This window comes from Lotus japonicus, chromosome 4 (assembly GCF_012489685.1).
Source record: "Lotus japonicus ecotype B-129 chromosome 4, LjGifu_v1.2".
NCBI lineage: Eukaryota > Viridiplantae > Streptophyta > Magnoliopsida > Fabales > Fabaceae > Lotus > Lotus japonicus.
Window position 1 is genome coordinate 81,584,713 of NC_080044.1, and position 18,554 is coordinate 81,603,266.

Below are 18,554 nucleotides of genomic sequence, written 5' to 3' on the forward strand. Positions count from 1 at the left end.
TTATATATTTATAACTTATCACTTGTTTATCCAACTCTCTCATCCTATATTTATTTCTGTTTTCATTTTTGTTCATTGAAGGAAAGGAGACCTAAATCTAATTATGAAATTAAAAAAATATCATCTTAACTGTTATGTTAGTAAAAAACAATCGGATAGGATATAGCAAAGTAGAAAGTACTTTATAAAGTGCCTTCCAATCCAAGGTCAGCCACCCCTCACAATCTTAGCTGATGAAGGGACCCACATAGTTGCGCGCCACGTGGAGGCATCTTCCGTTCACTTTCTTCTCATTTTGTTGTTGTTTCCTACGCGGTAAAGTCTCTATCATCTTCTCCCTCGCTAATCGCAATCGCAATCGCAATCGCAATCGCAGATCTCTCATCTCAACCCTTTCTCCGATCCAAACCCTAATTATTCAACAGGGTTCGTCGATCTCAATCTTCCGTTCCTTTTTCTCTGTTCAATTTCAATTCTTCGATTTCTAATGGATTCTTTTGTTTTTCCAGGAAGATCGGTTGGTCATCACCGATTGACCTTGTACCTTCAATTTTCATCTCAGAAAGGGGTTTTCACTCATCATCTAATAATAACCAATCATGTTTACTCGAATTTTCGGTAAACCTAAGCAGGAAGCCAACGCTCTCACCACCTTGGACAAGTTGAATGAGGTATCTTCACCCCTTAATTGCTCTATACATCAATTCAATCTTTTACTTTCTTCTTTTCATTTGTTTTACACAATATCAATTCAATCCTGTGATTCAATCATGTAACTGTTGATGTTTGCAAACTTTATTGGTTGCTTCTAGCTGTAGCAGTAGTTTATAGTTTGAGGGATCATTTTTCTCATTTTGTTCTTTCTGTAGACACTTGAAATGCTCGAGAAAAAGGAGAAAGTTCTCCTCAAAAAAGCTTCTGCAGAAGTTGAAAAAGCCAAAGAGTTCACTAGGGCAAAGAATAAAAGGGGTATGTACCAAAACTCATGGATGCTTGTTATTATATGGAATAATACCGTTGGAACTTATGATGCCTCTCTGCTTTCACCTATATTTCTGTTATTGGTGGAGATTATGAATGTATGCTTTGGTCAAATTCTCGCGTTGTTGATAGTATCATCAAGATTTCGGTCCTGTTTAGTCCATCGTAATTTCGGTCCGGTCATTCCATTAAATGAATGTACAGTTCTACTTTTCCTTCGATATTCAATATGACTTCCTTTGGACGAAATAGTCTTTCTTTGCCATCAAAACTGATTACGGTTACCTTTTTACTCCGTGTAATTTCTTAAAATGAAAGGAATTGTCCTATGACACTATTGCTGCCCTTGCCATCGCCATCACAGTTCTCTTCCTTTATCTAAGTTGTGACAGAATACAAATTCCATTGTCGACGGTGCAAAGGAAGTTAATGGCTAATATTATTCTATTGGGAATAAAATGCAATCACACCCCTTTATTTTTGGACGAGTTGCAAATACGCCCCCTCATCTCAACTACAGAAGTTAGATATTAAACACAAACAATGTAGCCATTAGCAATTAATTTCTCCATCTTTCTTTTTGTTCCGTTACTTCTAACTTTATATTTAATGCGGCACATACCATATTTTTCCAGAAATCTTGAAATATAATTACTTTACACTTTATCTTTTTATTATAATAAAAAAATATTGGGGGCTGCAAAACGTGGGTTGGGTGTGAATCCTCCCTAAATGTGGCATCGTAGGAACCACCTTCCTCTTGCCATTTATATTGCACTTTTACTCAATTTCTATGGGTAAGCTTTAACGGTGCACATTTTATATATAAAAAAAAATCCTAATAGAATGGTGTATTAATATATTGTGACATTGCTTATTATTTTTTCTGCCTCATGCAGCGGCGATACAATGTTTGAAGAGGAAGAGGCTATATGAGCAACAAATAGAGCAGCTTGGAAACTTCCAGTTGCGTATTCATGACCAGGTGTGAATGTAACTTTGTATTCAGTTGGTAATGTTTTCAGAACTGGACTATCTATTGCTCTGGCAAAAAGGATGGTTTAACGTTGCGAAGTTCAACTTGTTTTGAACTGGTGTTTTATATATGCATATATCATAGGTAGCGTTTGGAAGACATGTTGGAACGGGACGGAACGGGACATGAGGGTTCTGTTCCATGTTTGTTACATGTTTAAGTAGGAACGGAACAGGACAAAATACTCATTCAACAGAACACTTTGGTTCCCTGAAAAAGGGTGGAACCAAAGAGAACAGAACAGGACACTGAAAAAAAATATTGACACAGACAAAACTACCCCTAGGTTTATGCTCTTATCTTCCCCAATTATTCACTTCAGTTTTCTGCCAGCCGTTACATTCATCTCAATTTTCTTCATCTGCGAACTCTCTGTTCCATGTAAAATAAATTTCAATCACTCTACTTTTTCCTCTTAATCACATCGTCATGTACACCCACATAGAAGATGGACGTTATCGATCAAACCAAATTCATCTCCAGTTTGATGACACGATGGATGAAAACAATGGTCTGATGCCATTTCTCAACGACTCAATCTAATGTACACTAGTAATATCAATTGCTGATCTTCCATCAAAAAAACATCAATCGCTATAAAAAAATATTAACCAGATGTTTCATTTTCATAAAAAAGTAATATGTTCCATTGTTTTGCTATTTTTCATGCTTAATAAACACTGAACATGATAAGGGTACATTTGTAATTAACATTACAGTCCTGTTTTGTATGTGATGTATGTACCAAACACAATGCACAGAACATTATTGTCCCGTTCCGTCCTGTTATGTTCTGTTCCGTTCTGTTCTCTTTGGTTTCCAAACGTTACCATAATGTTATATGCTCATACTTGTTATATAAATATATAACATGTAAGAAAAATGTTTTGCGTGAGGAAAAATATAGGAATATATTCTACTGCAATTAAATTGATTAATCATGTTAGTAAGTATTAGACTAAAAGTACTAAACAAACTAATTGTAACATGTACTAGTCTCATATTGAGCAAGTAGAAGGGGAAGGAAGAAGTGAAACTTCTGCTAATAAATAATAATTGTTGAAGTTATAGGGTTTTAGATGAGGAAAGAAAGAAGAGAAAGAATGAAGACTTAGAATCATCACTATGGTCTTGTATATATGACAATATGATACTGAAGACAAAGGAAAAACTCTTGTTTATACTATTACTAAACTCCAAATCCGAATCAAATAGGAAAGCTAATCATGATTATTAGTGGACTCCTAATCTTAGTTAAATAAGGAAATAAATTATGAGATGTGAAAAAATATGGAAGCTAATCATAAGAGATAATCTATAAGATGCTTTAAGATAAGATCAAGATATTATACGATGTTTTCATATAATCTAATTCTAACACTCCACCTCAAACTAAAGCTTCCTAAGCTTTAAATTTGTTACAAATATACCCTTTGGAGCTGGGGCCAGACTGATTTTTCTGATAGGAGATAGATCAGCTCGAGTCGAATTGAATGGTGGTGGTTTCAGCCAGAAAAGTTTTCTTAGAAAGATTATAAAGTGGCTGTAAAATGTGTCTTGATGCTGGCAGCTGTGGTAGGGGGTATTCACACCATCACTAACCAAATATTTTCAGGGCAGTAAGAGCTTATTTGATGTTACGGTGGTAAATGAGGAAAAAATCACTGACTTAAAGATAGCTTAGAAGATAATGACATTACTAAAGTAGAGCCCCAAACTTTAAAGAACTCAATACCAAAATAGTGACAAGACGAGGTCACAGAGGGTGGTACTGGCGTATTGCTCTGATACCATTTTGAAGTTCTATGTTTATAGATATGGAAGGAGAGAAGATAAAGAATATAGACTTTGAACTGATATTAGGGTCTTATGATGATGATACAGAGGGAAAAGCACACTCTTATTTATACTGGTTTTAGACTCTTATTCCTAATCCAATAGGGAAACATATATTGAGATATAAAAGAATGAAACTTCCTGAGATATAATCTAAACTTTAACCAAACTCTTGATGCATTTCCTATTTGTCTCACATTGGACAAATTAACAAAAGAAATGCCAGTGTCTTGGTTATTAATTGGCAACCAAATAATCGTTGTCATAATTTTTTTGTTAAAAGTTCAAAAGGAGGATAGGCCAGCTAAATTGTTCAAACCATGACTGGTTCACATAGTTTGCTTGGTTCATGACCTGTATTTGCATTTCTTTTACTGGTTTTTAAGAGTTGATTGGACCAGTCTAGTTCTGACAACTATGGATATGAAATGATTCCCAATGTGATGGTATTTGGCAACTGTGACAGATGATTATGTTGGAAGGTGCCAAGGCAACTACAGAAACTGTTGACGCGTTGAGAACTGGAGCATCTGCTATGAAGGCTATGCAGAAAGCAACGTATGTAGCACTATTTTTGTTTTATAAATTTTGTTTTACTTTTCTGAATTTTACATCTCTGTTTTATGCTTGTTTTAAAACCATAGAAGTTTACTATGTGGTGAAAACTTTCTTCATGCGTGTAGGATGTAGCAGATATTGTTTCGTGCTCTTCCTCATCTTATTTAATGGACTGCTGATTCTGACATTGTTGAGTTGTAACTTTCTTTCTTTCTCAGGAATATTGATGATGTTGACAAGACCATGGATGAGATCAATGAACAAACTGAAAACATGAAACAGATTCAGGAAGCATTGTCAGCTCCAATCGGTGCAGCGGCTGACTTTGACGAGGTTATCTTCTCAGATGTTAATTTGCTTTGCACCCTCTGCAAATGAGGATTTATTAGCTTTTGATTGAATTGGGTATTAAACACTGACAAGTATGTATTTTGTGATATATCCACTTAGTAATCTGAATGTTTGCCATTTCAGGATGAGTTGGAAGCAGAACTTGAAGAACTGGAGGGTGCTGAGTTGGAAGAACAGCTTCTTCAGCCTGCAACTACAGCTCCAGCTGCTCCAGTGCACGCCCCAGCTGGCCGACAGCCTACTCGCCCTGTGACTACAAAGCCTACTCCCGAGGAAGATGAATTGGCAGCTTTGCAGGCTGAGATGGCACTTTGAGCAGGTCTCTTTTCTCAGCTGTGGCACTATTTATGCTATGTGTGCATTAATGTCTTAGTTCGATTGGTAATGTATCAGTTGAATGGTTTGTGAATGCACCAGTTTCATGTTTGATATAAACCTGCACCGTTGAGTTCACTTCTGTTATCATTGTCTGAAATAAATTGTCTAAAGTCGCTTGTCAGAAAAGTTTGACTTTCCTTTTTTATGCACTTCTTGTTGATTTTGCTCCTGGCTTTGATTAAGCCAGAATTTTGCATTTGCAGGCATTGATGTGCATGTTACGTTGCCCCTATAAAGATTTGTAACCAGTGACATGGAGAATTCAGCCCCCTCTCACGCTCTGCTTATCTTTGTGAAATTATTGAAAGAGCAGATGATGATGTATATAAAGTTGATTAAAAAGTTAATAGCCCTTCAAAACTTGTACTTTGTCACCTCTTCATTTTAGACGTCCCGTTTCTTTCTGAAAGTTTAAAACCCAGCTTTGTACAATTGTGCGTAGTCGAGTATCGACGCATATGGTTTCTTTTTATATTCCTTGAGAACCTAGTCGAATTTAAAATTATTCATCAGACTGATCGATGTATATCTTAAATTATGCTATAACAGAATAAATATGATAAAAGAAATTGTCGATATAGGTTGGAGCTTGGACAGGCCATGCTGGTGAGTAATTAATTATTGTATTAGTTTATAGGGGAATTCACAAGCTCCATTCAAAGTTGGAAATATTTATTTAGTGCACGTTCTTTGTCGCAAATGTGATTTTACAAATCTCAAATAGAGAATTAAGATTTATGAACTGAGTTTGAGTTTAAACTTTAACGTGAATTGGGTTTGAGTTTCATGGAAATTCAGAGACACATACTTGAATGACATGCAGGGTGCAATTGGATTGAGTTGGAGTTGAGGAGAAACATGAATTCAAATCCATTAGAAACACACTTGGTTTGTTTCTTTTACAGTATGAAATTATTTTTTTGCGGGAATTTGAGCAATTGTGGTGACGGCACTTGGCAAGATTGAGGTTGAAAAGCTTTCTTCCATTTATTTATATAAATAGACAGATAGGTTGGCGAATGAAGACAAAATACATGTAAGCTTAATTAAATTTAAGGTACAAAGTGGAAATAGAATGTTAAAAATAATAAAATAGTAGAGTTATATTGATAATATATCATAAGATTTTTTTTGGTACATGAGATGAACAAAAAAAAGAGACTACATCCTCAAAGAGGAGAAACCCGACGCATCCGCGAGAAGAAGCAAACTCAATCCTGGAATCGGATCCTCAATCACAACCAATGCATCCCCTTGGCTAGCTCCCTGCTTCGCCAAGAAATCCGCACAAGCATTACCTTCCCTCAAAGTATGATGAAGGTTCACCGTCCAAGCTCGGCCCAGAAGATCCTTAATATCTCAAATCAATCAAGCATAAATATGAGTAGACATATGAAAAAATATTAAGCGTTATTTTTACTGATAAAAATCATATCAATAAAAAAAAAATTAAGGCAGTACATCCATTATACTTTTCCAAAAAAAAACATCCATTATATAAGGAATATATGATAACTTATTAAAGTTACCACTACATATTCCTAATTTGATACTGAGTAGAAATATAATTTCTTTTATACCAGCTTCTCACGTAGGCATTGACTTTCATTAAACTTGGAGCCTTCCCAAGTCTTACTTCCTCGCATAATTAGGTTAAGCGTAAGAGCTCAAGTGCTTCACCAACAGGCATCTTGTTGGAGTATCTCAACATCCTATAATCTTCATAGTTGAAAGGTTGATACAAACGTGGGTGATCATGGTCTATCACCTCTGCTGGGGCCTCAACATTTCCACTCCTTGGTCCTAACATGAATGTAGCAATTGACAAACGTTTAGTGCCTTCCTTACAGTGTACACGATGCTTCACATTGCAAAACCTTCCATTGCTCCATGCCTGCATAAATTCAAAATTCATATTCCAAGGGAATGCCCAAAGTTTATTATACCTTATTTTTTATCAAAAGTTTAAGTGGAGGTGGTTACCGATTTGTTACTCTCATTTCCTTTTTATATATCACAATTTTTATTTTAAGATTTTTTATTCTAATTTATCCGTTATAATTTTAAGAGATTATTAATTATGTTTATTTAAAAATCATATATGTAAGATTATAAACGTCATACTTACATTCAAAAAAGTAAACGTCATACTTGTATTTTTAAATTGATAACGTCTTATTTTATGTCTCTCCAATGAGATTGTGTCATGTTTATTTAAAGAGAAAAAAAATGATGCACCGACGGTGTAAAGTTTTTTTACACCGTCAACCAATCAGATTTCAATGATGCGTCACGTCAATTAATGAAATTAAATAAAAAGAGAGATTTTCTCACATCCTTGAAATCTGATTGGTAGACGGTCTAAAAAAACTTTTTACCGTCGGTGCATAAAAATTAAACTCTTATTTAAAAAACCATATATGTAAGATTAAAAATGTCATACTTGTATTTTTTTAATTGATAGAATGTAACTTCATTAGTTGAGACGGAAAATGAGATGTCATTTAGGGGCAAATGACCTCGATCCATATATAAATAGTAAGGAACGGTGGAGGGACTAATGCTTACACGAGCAACATCTCCAAGATTTGCAATAAAGGTGCCTGCAAATGGAGGGACAGGCACAAATGAGCCAGAATTGTTGTCCATCACTTCAAGACCACCGACATTTTCATCGTCTTGAACAATGGTTAGGAACCCTGCATCCGTGTGTAGTCGAACTCCAGGTGACCCTATAGCTTTTGGGGTGAAGTTATATTTGTTAATTCTAAAATGGCACGGCCAATCCTCGAAACTAGCACCTTCTACGCCCAGAGTTTCAGCCATTTTTTGTGCTAATTTTACAGCCAAATCATGAATTGCTTTGCCATATGCCTCCATAATTTCCCTGGGGAACCAAACAAATTAAATCTACTATTGACACTTGTATAATAGCCAATAATTTAAGTTATCTTTTAATTCTATCTCTTAATGGTGATAATTGTTAATCAAATTGAACTACTACGTAACCAAGAAGTTCCAACACAGTTGGTAGATAGTTTAGCTTCTAAAGTATTTAGTTGAGAGTGTGATGTCTGTGTGTATGAAGAATGATTTGTTACGAGAAATCAACTCACTTAATGTAATATCCGAGTCTTAGATAGTTAGTCTGATGAAATTGAATCACTAAGTAGCATAGTAGATAGCAGTACAACACAAACCTTTGATAGGGTGAAGCATCCAGTTGTGAGCAGAAATCCTGCAGAGCTTGTGAGGAACCCAAGTCATAGAGGCCTAAAGACTCATAGAGAGGTTGACAGCACTTGGTGCCAGGTAACCACTAGCAGCAACGGCAGCAACATCTGTGTTGCGCATCTTGATCTCCATAGGAAGGTCCAGCAAGGCTCCGATCACCATCTTCATCTCCGCCATGAGGGTCGCAGGAACAGAGTGGTTAATGATCCTGAAACAACCCCATTTTTCGCATGCCTCTCTTAGCTTGTCGCACTCCGCTTGATCTGAATTAAACTTGTCAAGGTCGATCACTGGAATAGTCTCCATCATCTTTGTACTATACCTCTTGGTGATCAATAATGGTGAGGGTGAAGGGATAAAAGATGTACATATATCCTATCCCAGTGGACAAACACTTCACGAGAATGAATAGAGCAATACATACAACCCCACCACCCACCCCGTATCAATTGAACAGAAACGTGCGGAAATTGTTTGCTTGCAGTATTGTTACGGTTTTCCAAAAATGATGTATGTATCTTTTTTTTGGAAGTAAGAAATGGTGTATATCATTGCTACTAATAAACTATAATAATTACAGATTTGTAGTGTTTTATCCGTAACACAATGTATTGCTCTTCTGTTATACTAATTGCGGTTTAGTGTTTCACCCGTAACATTATGTATTGTAGCTTTGAAAAAACAAAGCTACTTTTTACCTGTGCCTGAGTGATAGGATAATCCATGATGAAATAAAAGAGTTGTTACTAACCTTTCTATATTTAGCTTAACAAAACGGGAAATACAATATCATAGATCAGCAAATGTACGCAAAAATAGTTCAACGGAAATCCAAACGTACATTTGTCGAGCTAAACTACTCCAACAAGAAAATTGTAATAGCAATTTGTAATCGGTAATAAAAAAATCATAGATCAGCTCTGCCAGGATATCGTGGGAAGGGAATCACATCTCTAATATTTTCGATACCGGTTGCGAAAAGAATCATCCTTTCAAAGCCAAGACCAAATCCAGCATGTTTCACTGTTCCATAACGCCTCAGATCAAGGTACCACTCATATGGCTCAAGAGGCAGCCCCATCTCCTTTATTCTGCAATAATGCAAATAAGAAAAAATCAAGTTAACCATCATCCAAGGAATGCAAAATCCTTAGCTTAAAGGAAACAACTTAAGCAAAAGATAAACTAAAAAAGTGAAGTAGGATGTGTTGGAGGTAAGTAAAATTTACCTTTCTACAATGACATCATACCGCTCTTCCCTTTGGCTTCCACCAATTAACTCTCCAACCTGAAATTACATTTACATGTTTCTATTATGCGAACCAACAAAAGCCACTAGGAATCAAGATATAACAACAAAACAACAGTCTTTTCTCACTAGGTGGAGTTAGATACATCATAATGTCCTCTCTAAATTATGTTTGGTGTCAAAATACGTTCAAAACAAAAGATGTAGGATACACACCTTTGGGACAAGCACATCCATAGCAGCAACTGTCTTTGAGTCATCATTGAGGCGCATGTAGAATGCTTTGATATCTTTTGGATAGTTATAGACAATGACAGGTTTCTGATACTTTACCTCAGTTAGGTATCTGCAAAACATCACACCCTGAAGATATCACACAACACATTTCAATAAGAACAAGAACTTGAAAAAATTAAATTAGAAGTACCTTTCATGCTCAGATGCTAAGTCAATCCCCCATTTTACTTCATTCTCAAATTTCTTACCATTCTTGACAGCTTCCTCCAATATTTCTACTGCTTCTGTATATGAAAGTTGAATAAAGGGGGTGGAAGCCACCATTTTCAAACGATCGATGCAACCTTTATCAAACTTGTCCGCCATAAATTCCATATCTTCAAGACAGTTATCAAGTAACCACTGACACATGAATTTCACATATGCCTCGGCACACTTCATATCATCCTACAAAAAAATACAAAACCATGAACTTTAATATTCCCAGCACAAGAAATGCAAAAGAACCAAACATTGCATTAGAAAATTAACAAGTTTATTGCACTAGAAATCAGATGTTTTAATTCACTTTGGGCTGATAAGTATTACCACAACAACAGCAAAAAATAACATATCTGATGATAAAAAATTAGATCCAGAGAGGATGGAGGAAAACAGTAAGTGTCCTTAAAACAATAGCCATTGATGATAATCATAATAAATTGAGAGTGAGTTCAAGTTCCGTATACCGTTAAGTCTGCAAATGCAATTTCAGGCTCTACCATCCAAAACTCTGCCAAATGCCTCGAAGTGTGAGAATTCTCAGCACGAAATGTTGGCCCGAATGTATACACACTACTAAGAGCACATGCATAAGACTCAACCTGAAGCTGGCCTGAAACCGTTAGAAATGCTTGACGGGCAAAGAAATCTTTAGTATAGTCAACCTTTCCATCCTTTTGAGGAATACCGGGCTTAAGCTTAGATCTCTCCTCCACCTTAGAGAAATTCTCCTTTGCTTTTTTAAGCTCATCCACAGAAGCACTGATTTCCTGCTTACTAGCTTTAGCAGATTTCAACTGGGCAACAATCGCCCCTTTCTCCTGAACAACAAGCCTAGCAGCTTCTACGTCAGCTTCTGTGGGAGGAGGATTCTGTATCAGTTCCTTCTCCAGCTTCTCTGCTTCATTGAGCAAGGTTGTCACTTGAAACATTTCACCCGCACCCTCACAATCACTCGTCGTGACAATTGGCGTGTGCACATAAAGAAACCCATGCTTGTAGAAAAATGTATGCGTAGCATAAGCAAGAGCATTCCGAATTCGAGCAACAGCAGAGATCTGCATTCAAACCCAATAACAATCATATCAACCAATTTAAGAGCTTCACAAACACATCATTTCTAAATTTGCGAAAAACAAATCTACTAGCATGATTGGTTGATTTTAACTAAATGTGATTTTGCATCAGGCATGTGTACTGTTGAGAATTTCATACTGAATTCTACTTAACACTACCTTCAACTAACAATCAATTTTCATAGAAAAATCAAATTTACAAATCTAAATACACATCATCTTAAGCTTATAGAGCTATAATCAATTACCCATTGGCACCAAAAACTGATAGGAAAATGAAAATAGAAAGAAAGGGAAGTACCGTGTTGGTTCTAGAGCGAAGGTGAACGTAATCTCTCAAGAACTCGAGAGTGAGTCTGCTTTTGGGCAAAGGGTACTTGGCGGGATCAACAGGACCCACATGGAGAACCTTATCGGCGCGAAGCTCGATCTTCTGCTTGGTGCCGGCAGGAGGAAGCTTAAGGTGGCCGTCGACGACGATGCACGTGCCGGTTTGAACGATTTGTCCTAACTCAGCGAGTGAAGCCTCCACAATCACCTGCAGGTTTCCGGCGCAGGAACCGTCGTTGAGTTCCAGGAAGGCGAATGCGTCCTTGTCAGCCTTCCTTCCAGTCTTCACCCAACCGCCGACCCTGGCTTTCTGACCGGCAAGACCTGAGCCGCCGTCGCTGCGGCGGATTATGGACTGGATCAGAACGCGGTCGGAGAATTGCTCCTTGGGAACCTCGTCGGTGATGGTGGCGGCGGCGAGTTGGTCCGTCGGCGGAGAAGAAGTGTCTGCCATTGTTAGCGCCGGCGAGAATGAGAGGAATAAACCCTAAAAATTGTGTGTTGGAAATGTAACTTAGTGTCGTTACCTTTTTAATAGTGAAGTGAAAGAATAATTACTGGTAGTAATTAACGCAAATCACCGTTTTTCGTTTTGCTCTGCATTTAGTAGCAGTTAATTTTCTTCTAAAATGTCAACTCTTTTTTATTTGTTTCACATCAAAATGAGTAAGAGAAAAATAGTAAAACTTTAAACAAGTAAATCAGAAAGAATTTCAGTAATGATAAAACATGAATCATAATCATAATCTTAATCATATTTAAATGGAAAAACGGTTAAGATCTCACTTTTCGAGTTCAGTTTATGTGTTACTCTCAGGGCGACTGCGGAGGATCATCACCCTTGTTGGAAACACAGTTGGAGGAGCAATGTACCTAAGAAAATTCGTTTTTTTCTCTGGCTAATTGCAAAGGGGGCTCCGCCGATGAATTATAAGCGGCGGAACAACCATCTTTGTGCATCGGCGGCTTGTTCTAAATGTGACGTGGATGATGTGGATCTCAACCATGTGTCCAGGAGCTGTGCTCGGTCTAGCCAACTCTAACACCAGTTTGGAACGCTCTTCCCCTCCCTTTCAAATGTTGAGCCCTTCCAAGATTAGCTCATAAGGCTTCTCTCGCAAGCTGACCACACCCTTGTTGCGACGATGCTCTGGTGGGCATGGAGATGGAGGAATGATAGCGTGTTTAGTGATAATTCTTGGCCATTTAACTATGTGCTACGACAAGTTATTTTGGATATGATCGTTTGGCGATGGGGTCGCAAGCTTCCCCTCTAAATTCCCTACAGCAAGCAATGAACCAGCAAAACACTCTAGATTATTCGATTTGTATCTTTGTAGATGGTAGTTGGAACCCTGCAACGATGAGAATGGGTTGTGGTGTAATCATCAAGAATGCATCTGGTTGGTGGGTGTCGGGGACATCACGATGCTATGGTGTTGGTACAATGTTTACGGCAGAAGTTCAGACAATGGAGTAGGGCATACAACACAAATGGAACCTTGGATATCAAAGAACTGTTTGCTACACCGACCGCTCAAACAGTTCCGCAATTGATATTTTTGTCGACTAGTTATGGGCATGGGAGGAAATTTCTCGCATAAGAACAATGCTTAATTGGGATTGGCATGTGTCGGTGGTTCAAATACTGAGAGAGCAAAACACTACAGTGAATGTGTTAGCTCGTCAAGCGGCGAGAGACGGCGTGTCGTGTCGTATCAGGAGGCAACCGACTTCAAGCTTGTTTTCAACTTTGTTGCAAAATGCATTAGTGTAGTGTAGTTTTGTTTTGGTGTTTTTTTCTTCTTTATGTAACAAAAAAAATTATTATATTCGCATATCCATCCACAAAGCATGAAATTTCATCTCTTAAACTCTCATTTGCATTCCTACCTCTCAATCTTTCACCACTCTCAACTATAGCACTCAATACCACTCCGATTATTGTCACTTGTTTTCTTTGTTGTTCGTTGGACAATAATTTTTTATGTGTTTTAAAAATTAAATTCATGATTAGATTGAATAACTTGACATTCAAGTTTTTTCTAAATGGATTGAATTCAGGCTGATATTTATGATTATGTTTTGATTATTCAGATTTTTTGATCACTTCGTTGATACAATTTTAATTATAAAGATACAGTTTCTATTTTTTTGGTGTAGTAGATTTCCCTAATCGTGCCAACAAATCAGCCAGGAAAAAATAAGTTAATTAGTATGATAATTTTATAAATATATAGGAATAGGAACTAAACCCTATAATTATGAGTAGATTATTTATTGAATTGTTTTTTTACTTCGAATTAAGAGATTTGGCTTATAAACAAGAAAAGAAAGAAATATTCATTAACCGATCACTAGTTTGTTTCCTTGTTCTTCCAAATTGCAACCCCAACCCAACCCTTACGTTCATCACCCTTTCTCTCTTTCACTGCAAACCCTAACTCATTACACGCACGCAGGTTTGCTTTCCTCTTTATTCTTCACAATTTCACTCCAAATAATCGATTCAGATTAATTCCACCCTATTGTTGTTCCAGCGTGATCGGTTTGTGAATTTTTGCCCCTTCAATCTTGGTCCTCGAACAATAATAATCAACCATGTTTACGCGGATTTTTGGTAAACCTAAGCAGGAAGCCAATGCTCTCGCCACTTTGGACAAGCTAAACGAGGTATTACCTCGCTCTCTCCGATTTCCCTTTCTCAAATCCTAATGTTTTGTTCTGTAACTTTGTATTTTATTTGTTCAATCATGAAGCTGTCGATGTTTGCAAAGTGTATTGGTTGATTCTAGTTCTAGTAGTAATTTATAGTTTGGGGGAATTGTTTTCTCATTTGGTTGTTTTGTTCATTTGTAGACACTTGATATGCTAGAGAAAAAGGAGAAAGTGCTCATTAAAAAGGCTTCTCAAGAAGTTGAAAAGGCCAAAGATTTCACTAAGGCAAAGAATAAAAGGGGTATGCACCCAAACAAATTCGTATATTTATAGCTCTCTTGTCAAAATTTTGCATTGTGATAGAAATAGAATATCAAGAATAGCGGGTCATTACGTGATTTGTTGGAATCAGGGTTGTGGTAGTTGGAAATTCGAATGAGCTAAAAGTTCATTCTATAGTTTTTTGGGATTGTGAAGGCCATTCCATTAAATGAGTGGAAAGTGCCTTCAAAGTTGAACGGGACTTCCTTTGGAGGAAAATGGTCATTCCATTCCATTGGGTTAATTGCAATTACCTTTTAAATCAGTATATTTTCTTAAAATAAACAAATATCTTGTACTATCATTGCTGCCACTGTCATCACATGATTCACAACCACCACTGTTATTGAACAATTTGTTTTCATGTTATTCCTTTATGTAAGTTTATGTGCCAAATATAATGATGGAATGTAAAATTCCATTATTGACTATGCAAAACATGTTAATGGTTAACATTATTCCACTGGGAAGAACTCAATCGTGCTCCTTCAATCAACCAAATTTCCTCAACTACAAAAGTTAGTTTGACTGAAAAGAGCTGCAGAAGTTATAAATTAAACGCTTAAACTATCCATCATTAGCTATTCAGTTTTCTACCTCTTTTTCCTGATACTTATAATTGTAGCTTAGTGGCACATTAGGTACACGACGACATGCCATTTTTTTTTAAGAAAACTAAGTCACTTTACGTTTTTTTTTTTAAAATTTATTCAACTTCTCATATTGATGACAAAAAACCATAATTGGAGATTTGAAACTTCGGTGTGAGTTCTCTTTAAGTTCAGAATGGTATGAAGTCCGTTCTCCTTGCCATTTATGGGGCTCTTTTTACTGAATTTCTATGGATAAGCATTACCTGTAAAGATTAATAATGAATCTCTAAAGGATTTCTGCCTCATGCAGCGGCAATACAATGTTTGAAGAGAAAGAGGTTATATGAACAGCAAATAGAGCAGCTTGGGAACTTCCAGTTGCGTATTCATGACCAGGTACACAACTTTATTCTTAGTAGTTTACTGCAAATGTTTCCAAAACTAAACCGGCTATTGGGTTGGTATAAAGAAAGCTTTAAGGTTACAGAGCTCAACTAGTGTTTTATATTTTTAAATATATATTATTTGATTTGCTACCTACCCTATACTAAACTCTTCCAGAAGCCCAGCCATGCGTTTAATCTTCTACTAAAAGTTTTCCTGCCCAAAAGGTTTTCTGTAGTTCTCCCATCTAATGGCTCTTTTGACATTTCCCAGCAAAAACATGGTCATTCGTTTGAGTGGATATATTTTTTCCCGTGCTTTTGTACTGATTACTGCATCTAGTATAATTATATTATATATCAATACAAAAGAAAAGTATTACACTTCTGTTCGTGTATCAGTGAGTGTACAAACAAATAAAAAAGTGTATCACATTATTAAGTACTGAAATTAAGTCGATGTATTACATTAAAGAAGTGAATTCTAATAATTATTAGTAGCAAAGTTATTATTGCATTACAGATTTTTATTGCATCCCATTGGACAAATTAATAGAAGAAATTTTAAGTTTTGGTTAATTGGGAATCGATTAATAACTGTTGTCGAAAAAGATTTTCATTTTTCCAAAAGGGATTTGTTCAATCATTTAAACTGGGAATGGTCCATGCTCACTGGTTCAAGACCAGTATTTTCATTTTTCACTGGTTATTAACATTCCAGATTTCGAGGGTTGATTGAACCTGTTACTAGTTTTCCCAGTCTGACCAGGTAGCCCTTTTTTTAGCACCATTCGTATCTTATGCTGGTGATTTGTGTTACAGATGATCATGTTGGAAGGTGCCAAGGCAACCACAGAGACAGTTGATGCATTGAGGACTGGTGCTTCTGCTATGAAGGCTATGCAGAAAGCAACGTAAACAGAGCTATTAATGTTTTATATATAATATATTTATTTTTATTTCATTCTTGATATGCTTTTCTTTACTTTACATGTCTGTTCCATGGTTGAAAAAAACCTGAGTTATACTATTTATTCTTACTTTATGGACTCCTGGTTGACATTGCTGAGACATTATTTTATTCTTCAGGAATATTGATGATGTTGATAAGACCATGGATGAGATCAATGAACAGACTGAGAACATGAAACAGATTCAAGAAGCATTGTCAGCTCCAATTGGTGCAGCTGCTGACTTCGATGAGGTCATCTTCTGAAATCTTAATTTTATTTGTACTCTATGTGAAATAAGAATTTTATCTTTGGAATGAGCTGTTATTGTGCATTGATATGTGTGTTAGTATTATGTGAATGTGATATATCTGGACAGCATTCTGAATTTGTTTTCCATTTCAGGATGAATTGGAAGCAGAACTTGAAGAGCTAGAGGGCGCTGAGTTGGAAGAACAGCTTCTTCAGCCTGCAACTACAGCTCCAGCGGCCTCAGTGCATGTTCCAGCCGGGCGGCAACCTACTCGTCCTGTGTCTGCCAAGACCACTCCCGAGGAAGATGAATTGGCAGCTTTGCAGGCCGAGATGGCACTTTGAGCGGGTTCGCTTTTTCTCCAACTGTGACACATTTGATTTATGCAATGTATTAATCCGTTTTAGTTTTTAGCTTGTAATGAGTTGTCAAATGCAACTTGTCAGAATAAGTTTGATGATCTTGCTTTATGCAGTTCTTATTGATTTTGTCGCTGACATCGATTAGGGTTAATTTTGCAGGCATTGATGTGCAATATAAGTGGTCTCTATGAAGAGTTGTGAGCACAATGACATGGAGCTCGCTTATTTTTGTGAATTTATTGAACATTCTTAGGATGTATATATAAAGGTGAACAGCCCTTCAAAACTTGTACTTTAGCCTGGAATATTTGGTATCGTGTTTTTCAGAAGGTTGGAAACCGCGGCACTCTACACTTGTGTTGATCGTGCCAAATATTGTTGGTTTTGGTTGTCCTTTTTTTTTGTCATGGGCCGACTTTAAACATTATTCAAATGTATAATTCATCGTGTTTATGAGTAATTGATTATGATGTTTGAATAGTGAGGTTGAAGTTTTTTGCCGTTGGTATCGTAGAGGATGCAACGTTGAACCTTAGTATCATAATGCAGGATTTGAGTCTTGATTGAGAATAAACCATGTCGTTCTTTAAATCATAAATTTTGATCTCTCAATCAGTAGTTTTGATGACGTATTTTGCCATCTAAAGCCCCCACTTTAGATGAGCTAAACCACATAATGCATGTTTCATGGTTTTGCAATCTTTTTGTTTTTGGACAAACATGGTTTTGCAATCTAATGTGGGTGAGATTGGACACTTTTTTTTTCATCTCTACTTAGACATGAGTGTACTATTATCCCGGTCAATTTTGGTCCAATGGAAGGCTCAAAGCCCAGGTCCTAATATCAAGCAAATATTGTGTCTGGAAAATTTATAGTAGTTTAGATGAAAAAAATAAAGGCCAAAAATAAAAAAATTAGCAGAAAGAGAATTGATAAAAAAAAAGAGATCAGGAATTAAACAAAAAAAGGTCACTAGACTCTGTACACTGATAAAATTAAATAATAAACTTGAATTTTCTCTAGCTACTCATACAAATTTCTCCTCACTCGAACTTAGAAAAATATTATTTCTTTCTTTTTCCGCTCAATTTTCTCATCTTCTTTATTTGCAATATGCATGTTGTTATCGCTTATTTAATAGATGAAAGTTACATATTTTATTTTACTTTTGTAATTTATGCATGTTTTGTTCTTTGCTATTGATTATCAATATTATTATGATTTGTTCGTAACTTCTATTTCGTTTCAAAAATACTTTTTCTTCATAAACTGTTAAAGTCATCTCTTTGATTATTTCTCTAATTGTGTTTCATTATCTTTCTTGCACAATTATGATGTTTGCTTCTATTTCTTTGACAGTTTAATCTTCAACCAATGTAAGTTGACCAAATGATAATCTTTTCTTCTAATCCGGTTCAATGAAGCCTTTTTTTCTCCTTTTACATTTCATTGATTAAACAATGTTTCATATTTTTTACTTACCTATGAGCTTTTAAGTAAATTATA

General features: G+C 36.2%; 3 protein-coding genes and 1 pseudogene across 6 annotated transcripts; 2 read left to right on the forward strand and 2 right to left on the reverse strand.

Annotated features, from left to right (window-relative positions):
* Nucleotides 1-218: 218 nt before the first annotated feature.
* On the forward strand, nt 219-5,716 carry LOC130714785 (vacuolar protein sorting-associated protein 32 homolog 2). Of its 3 annotated transcripts, none has more exons than XM_057564734.1 (8): nt 219-426; nt 510-671; nt 870-969; nt 1,881-1,966; nt 4,320-4,411; nt 4,630-4,744; nt 4,886-5,081; nt 5,324-5,716. In XM_057564734.1, exons 2-7 carry the CDS (start codon nt 600-602, stop codon nt 5,075-5,077), a joined length of 657 nt encoding a protein of 218 aa, XP_057420717.1. In that variant the 5' UTR covers nt 219-426; nt 510-599; the 3' UTR covers nt 5,078-5,081; nt 5,324-5,716. The 3 variants fall into 3 exon arrangements, with proteins under 3 accessions (XP_057420717.1, XP_057420715.1, XP_057420716.1); XM_057564732.1 differs by having other exon boundaries at nt 5,328-5,716; XM_057564733.1 differs by having other exon boundaries at nt 5,344-5,716.
* Nucleotides 5,717-5,915: 199 nt separating this feature from the next.
* On the reverse strand, nt 5,916-8,978 carry LOC130714784 (2-oxoglutarate-dependent dioxygenase DAO-like; annotated as a pseudogene).
* Nucleotides 8,979-9,114: 136 nt separating this feature from the next.
* Nucleotides 9,115-12,039, reverse strand: LOC130714783 (asparagine--tRNA ligase, cytoplasmic 1). Its single transcript, XM_057564731.1, has 6 exons — nt 11,499-12,039; nt 10,589-11,179; nt 10,051-10,307; nt 9,840-9,969; nt 9,604-9,662; nt 9,115-9,465 (listed from the first exon to the last, which is right to left on the reverse strand). Exons 1-6 carry the CDS (start codon nt 11,979-11,981, stop codon nt 9,282-9,284), a joined length of 1,704 nt encoding a protein of 567 aa, XP_057420714.1. The 5' UTR covers nt 11,982-12,039; the 3' UTR covers nt 9,115-9,281.
* Nucleotides 12,040-13,830: 1,791 nt separating this feature from the next.
* Nucleotides 13,831-17,527, forward strand: LOC130715007 (vacuolar protein sorting-associated protein 32 homolog 2-like). Of its 2 annotated transcripts, XM_057564993.1 has the most exons (8): nt 13,831-13,989; nt 14,068-14,200; nt 14,387-14,486; nt 15,410-15,495; nt 16,305-16,396; nt 16,572-16,686; nt 16,838-17,033; nt 17,207-17,527. In XM_057564993.1, exons 2-7 carry the CDS (start codon nt 14,129-14,131, stop codon nt 17,027-17,029), a joined length of 657 nt encoding a protein of 218 aa, XP_057420976.1. In that variant the 5' UTR covers nt 13,831-13,989; nt 14,068-14,128; the 3' UTR covers nt 17,030-17,033; nt 17,207-17,527. The 2 variants fall into 2 exon arrangements, with proteins under 2 accessions (XP_057420976.1, XP_057420977.1); XM_057564994.1 differs by having other exon boundaries at nt 13,863-14,200.
* Nucleotides 17,528-18,554: the final 1,027 nt, after the last annotated feature.

Coding starts and splice junctions, on each gene's coding strand:
- LOC130714785 (XM_057564734.1), top strand. CDS start 600: ATGTTTACTCGAATTTTCGGTAAACCTAAGCAGGAAGCCAACGCTCTC. Junction 672..869: donor CCTTGGACAAGTTGAATGAG/GTATCTTCACCC, acceptor TTCTTTCTGTAG/ACACTTGAAATGCTCGAGAA. Junction 4,745..4,885: donor CAGCGGCTGACTTTGACGAG/GTTATCTTCTCA, acceptor TTGCCATTTCAG/GATGAGTTGGAAGCAGAACT.
- LOC130714783 (XM_057564731.1), bottom strand. CDS start 11,981: ATGGCAGACACTTCTTCTCCGCCGACGGACCAACTCGCCGCCGCCACC. Junction 9,970..10,050: donor TTAGCATCTGAGCATGAAAG/GTACTTCTAATT, acceptor GATGTTTTGCAG/ATACCTAACTGAGGTAAAGT. Junction 9,466..9,603: donor TATGATGTCATTGTAGAAAG/GTAAATTTTACT, acceptor GCATTATTGCAG/AATAAAGGAGATGGGGCTGC.
- LOC130715007 (XM_057564993.1), top strand. CDS start 14,129: ATGTTTACGCGGATTTTTGGTAAACCTAAGCAGGAAGCCAATGCTCTC. Junction 14,487..15,409: donor TAAGGCAAAGAATAAAAGGG/GTATGCACCCAA, acceptor TGCCTCATGCAG/CGGCAATACAATGTTTGAAG. Junction 15,496..16,304: donor AGTTGCGTATTCATGACCAG/GTACACAACTTT, acceptor TTTGTGTTACAG/ATGATCATGTTGGAAGGTGC.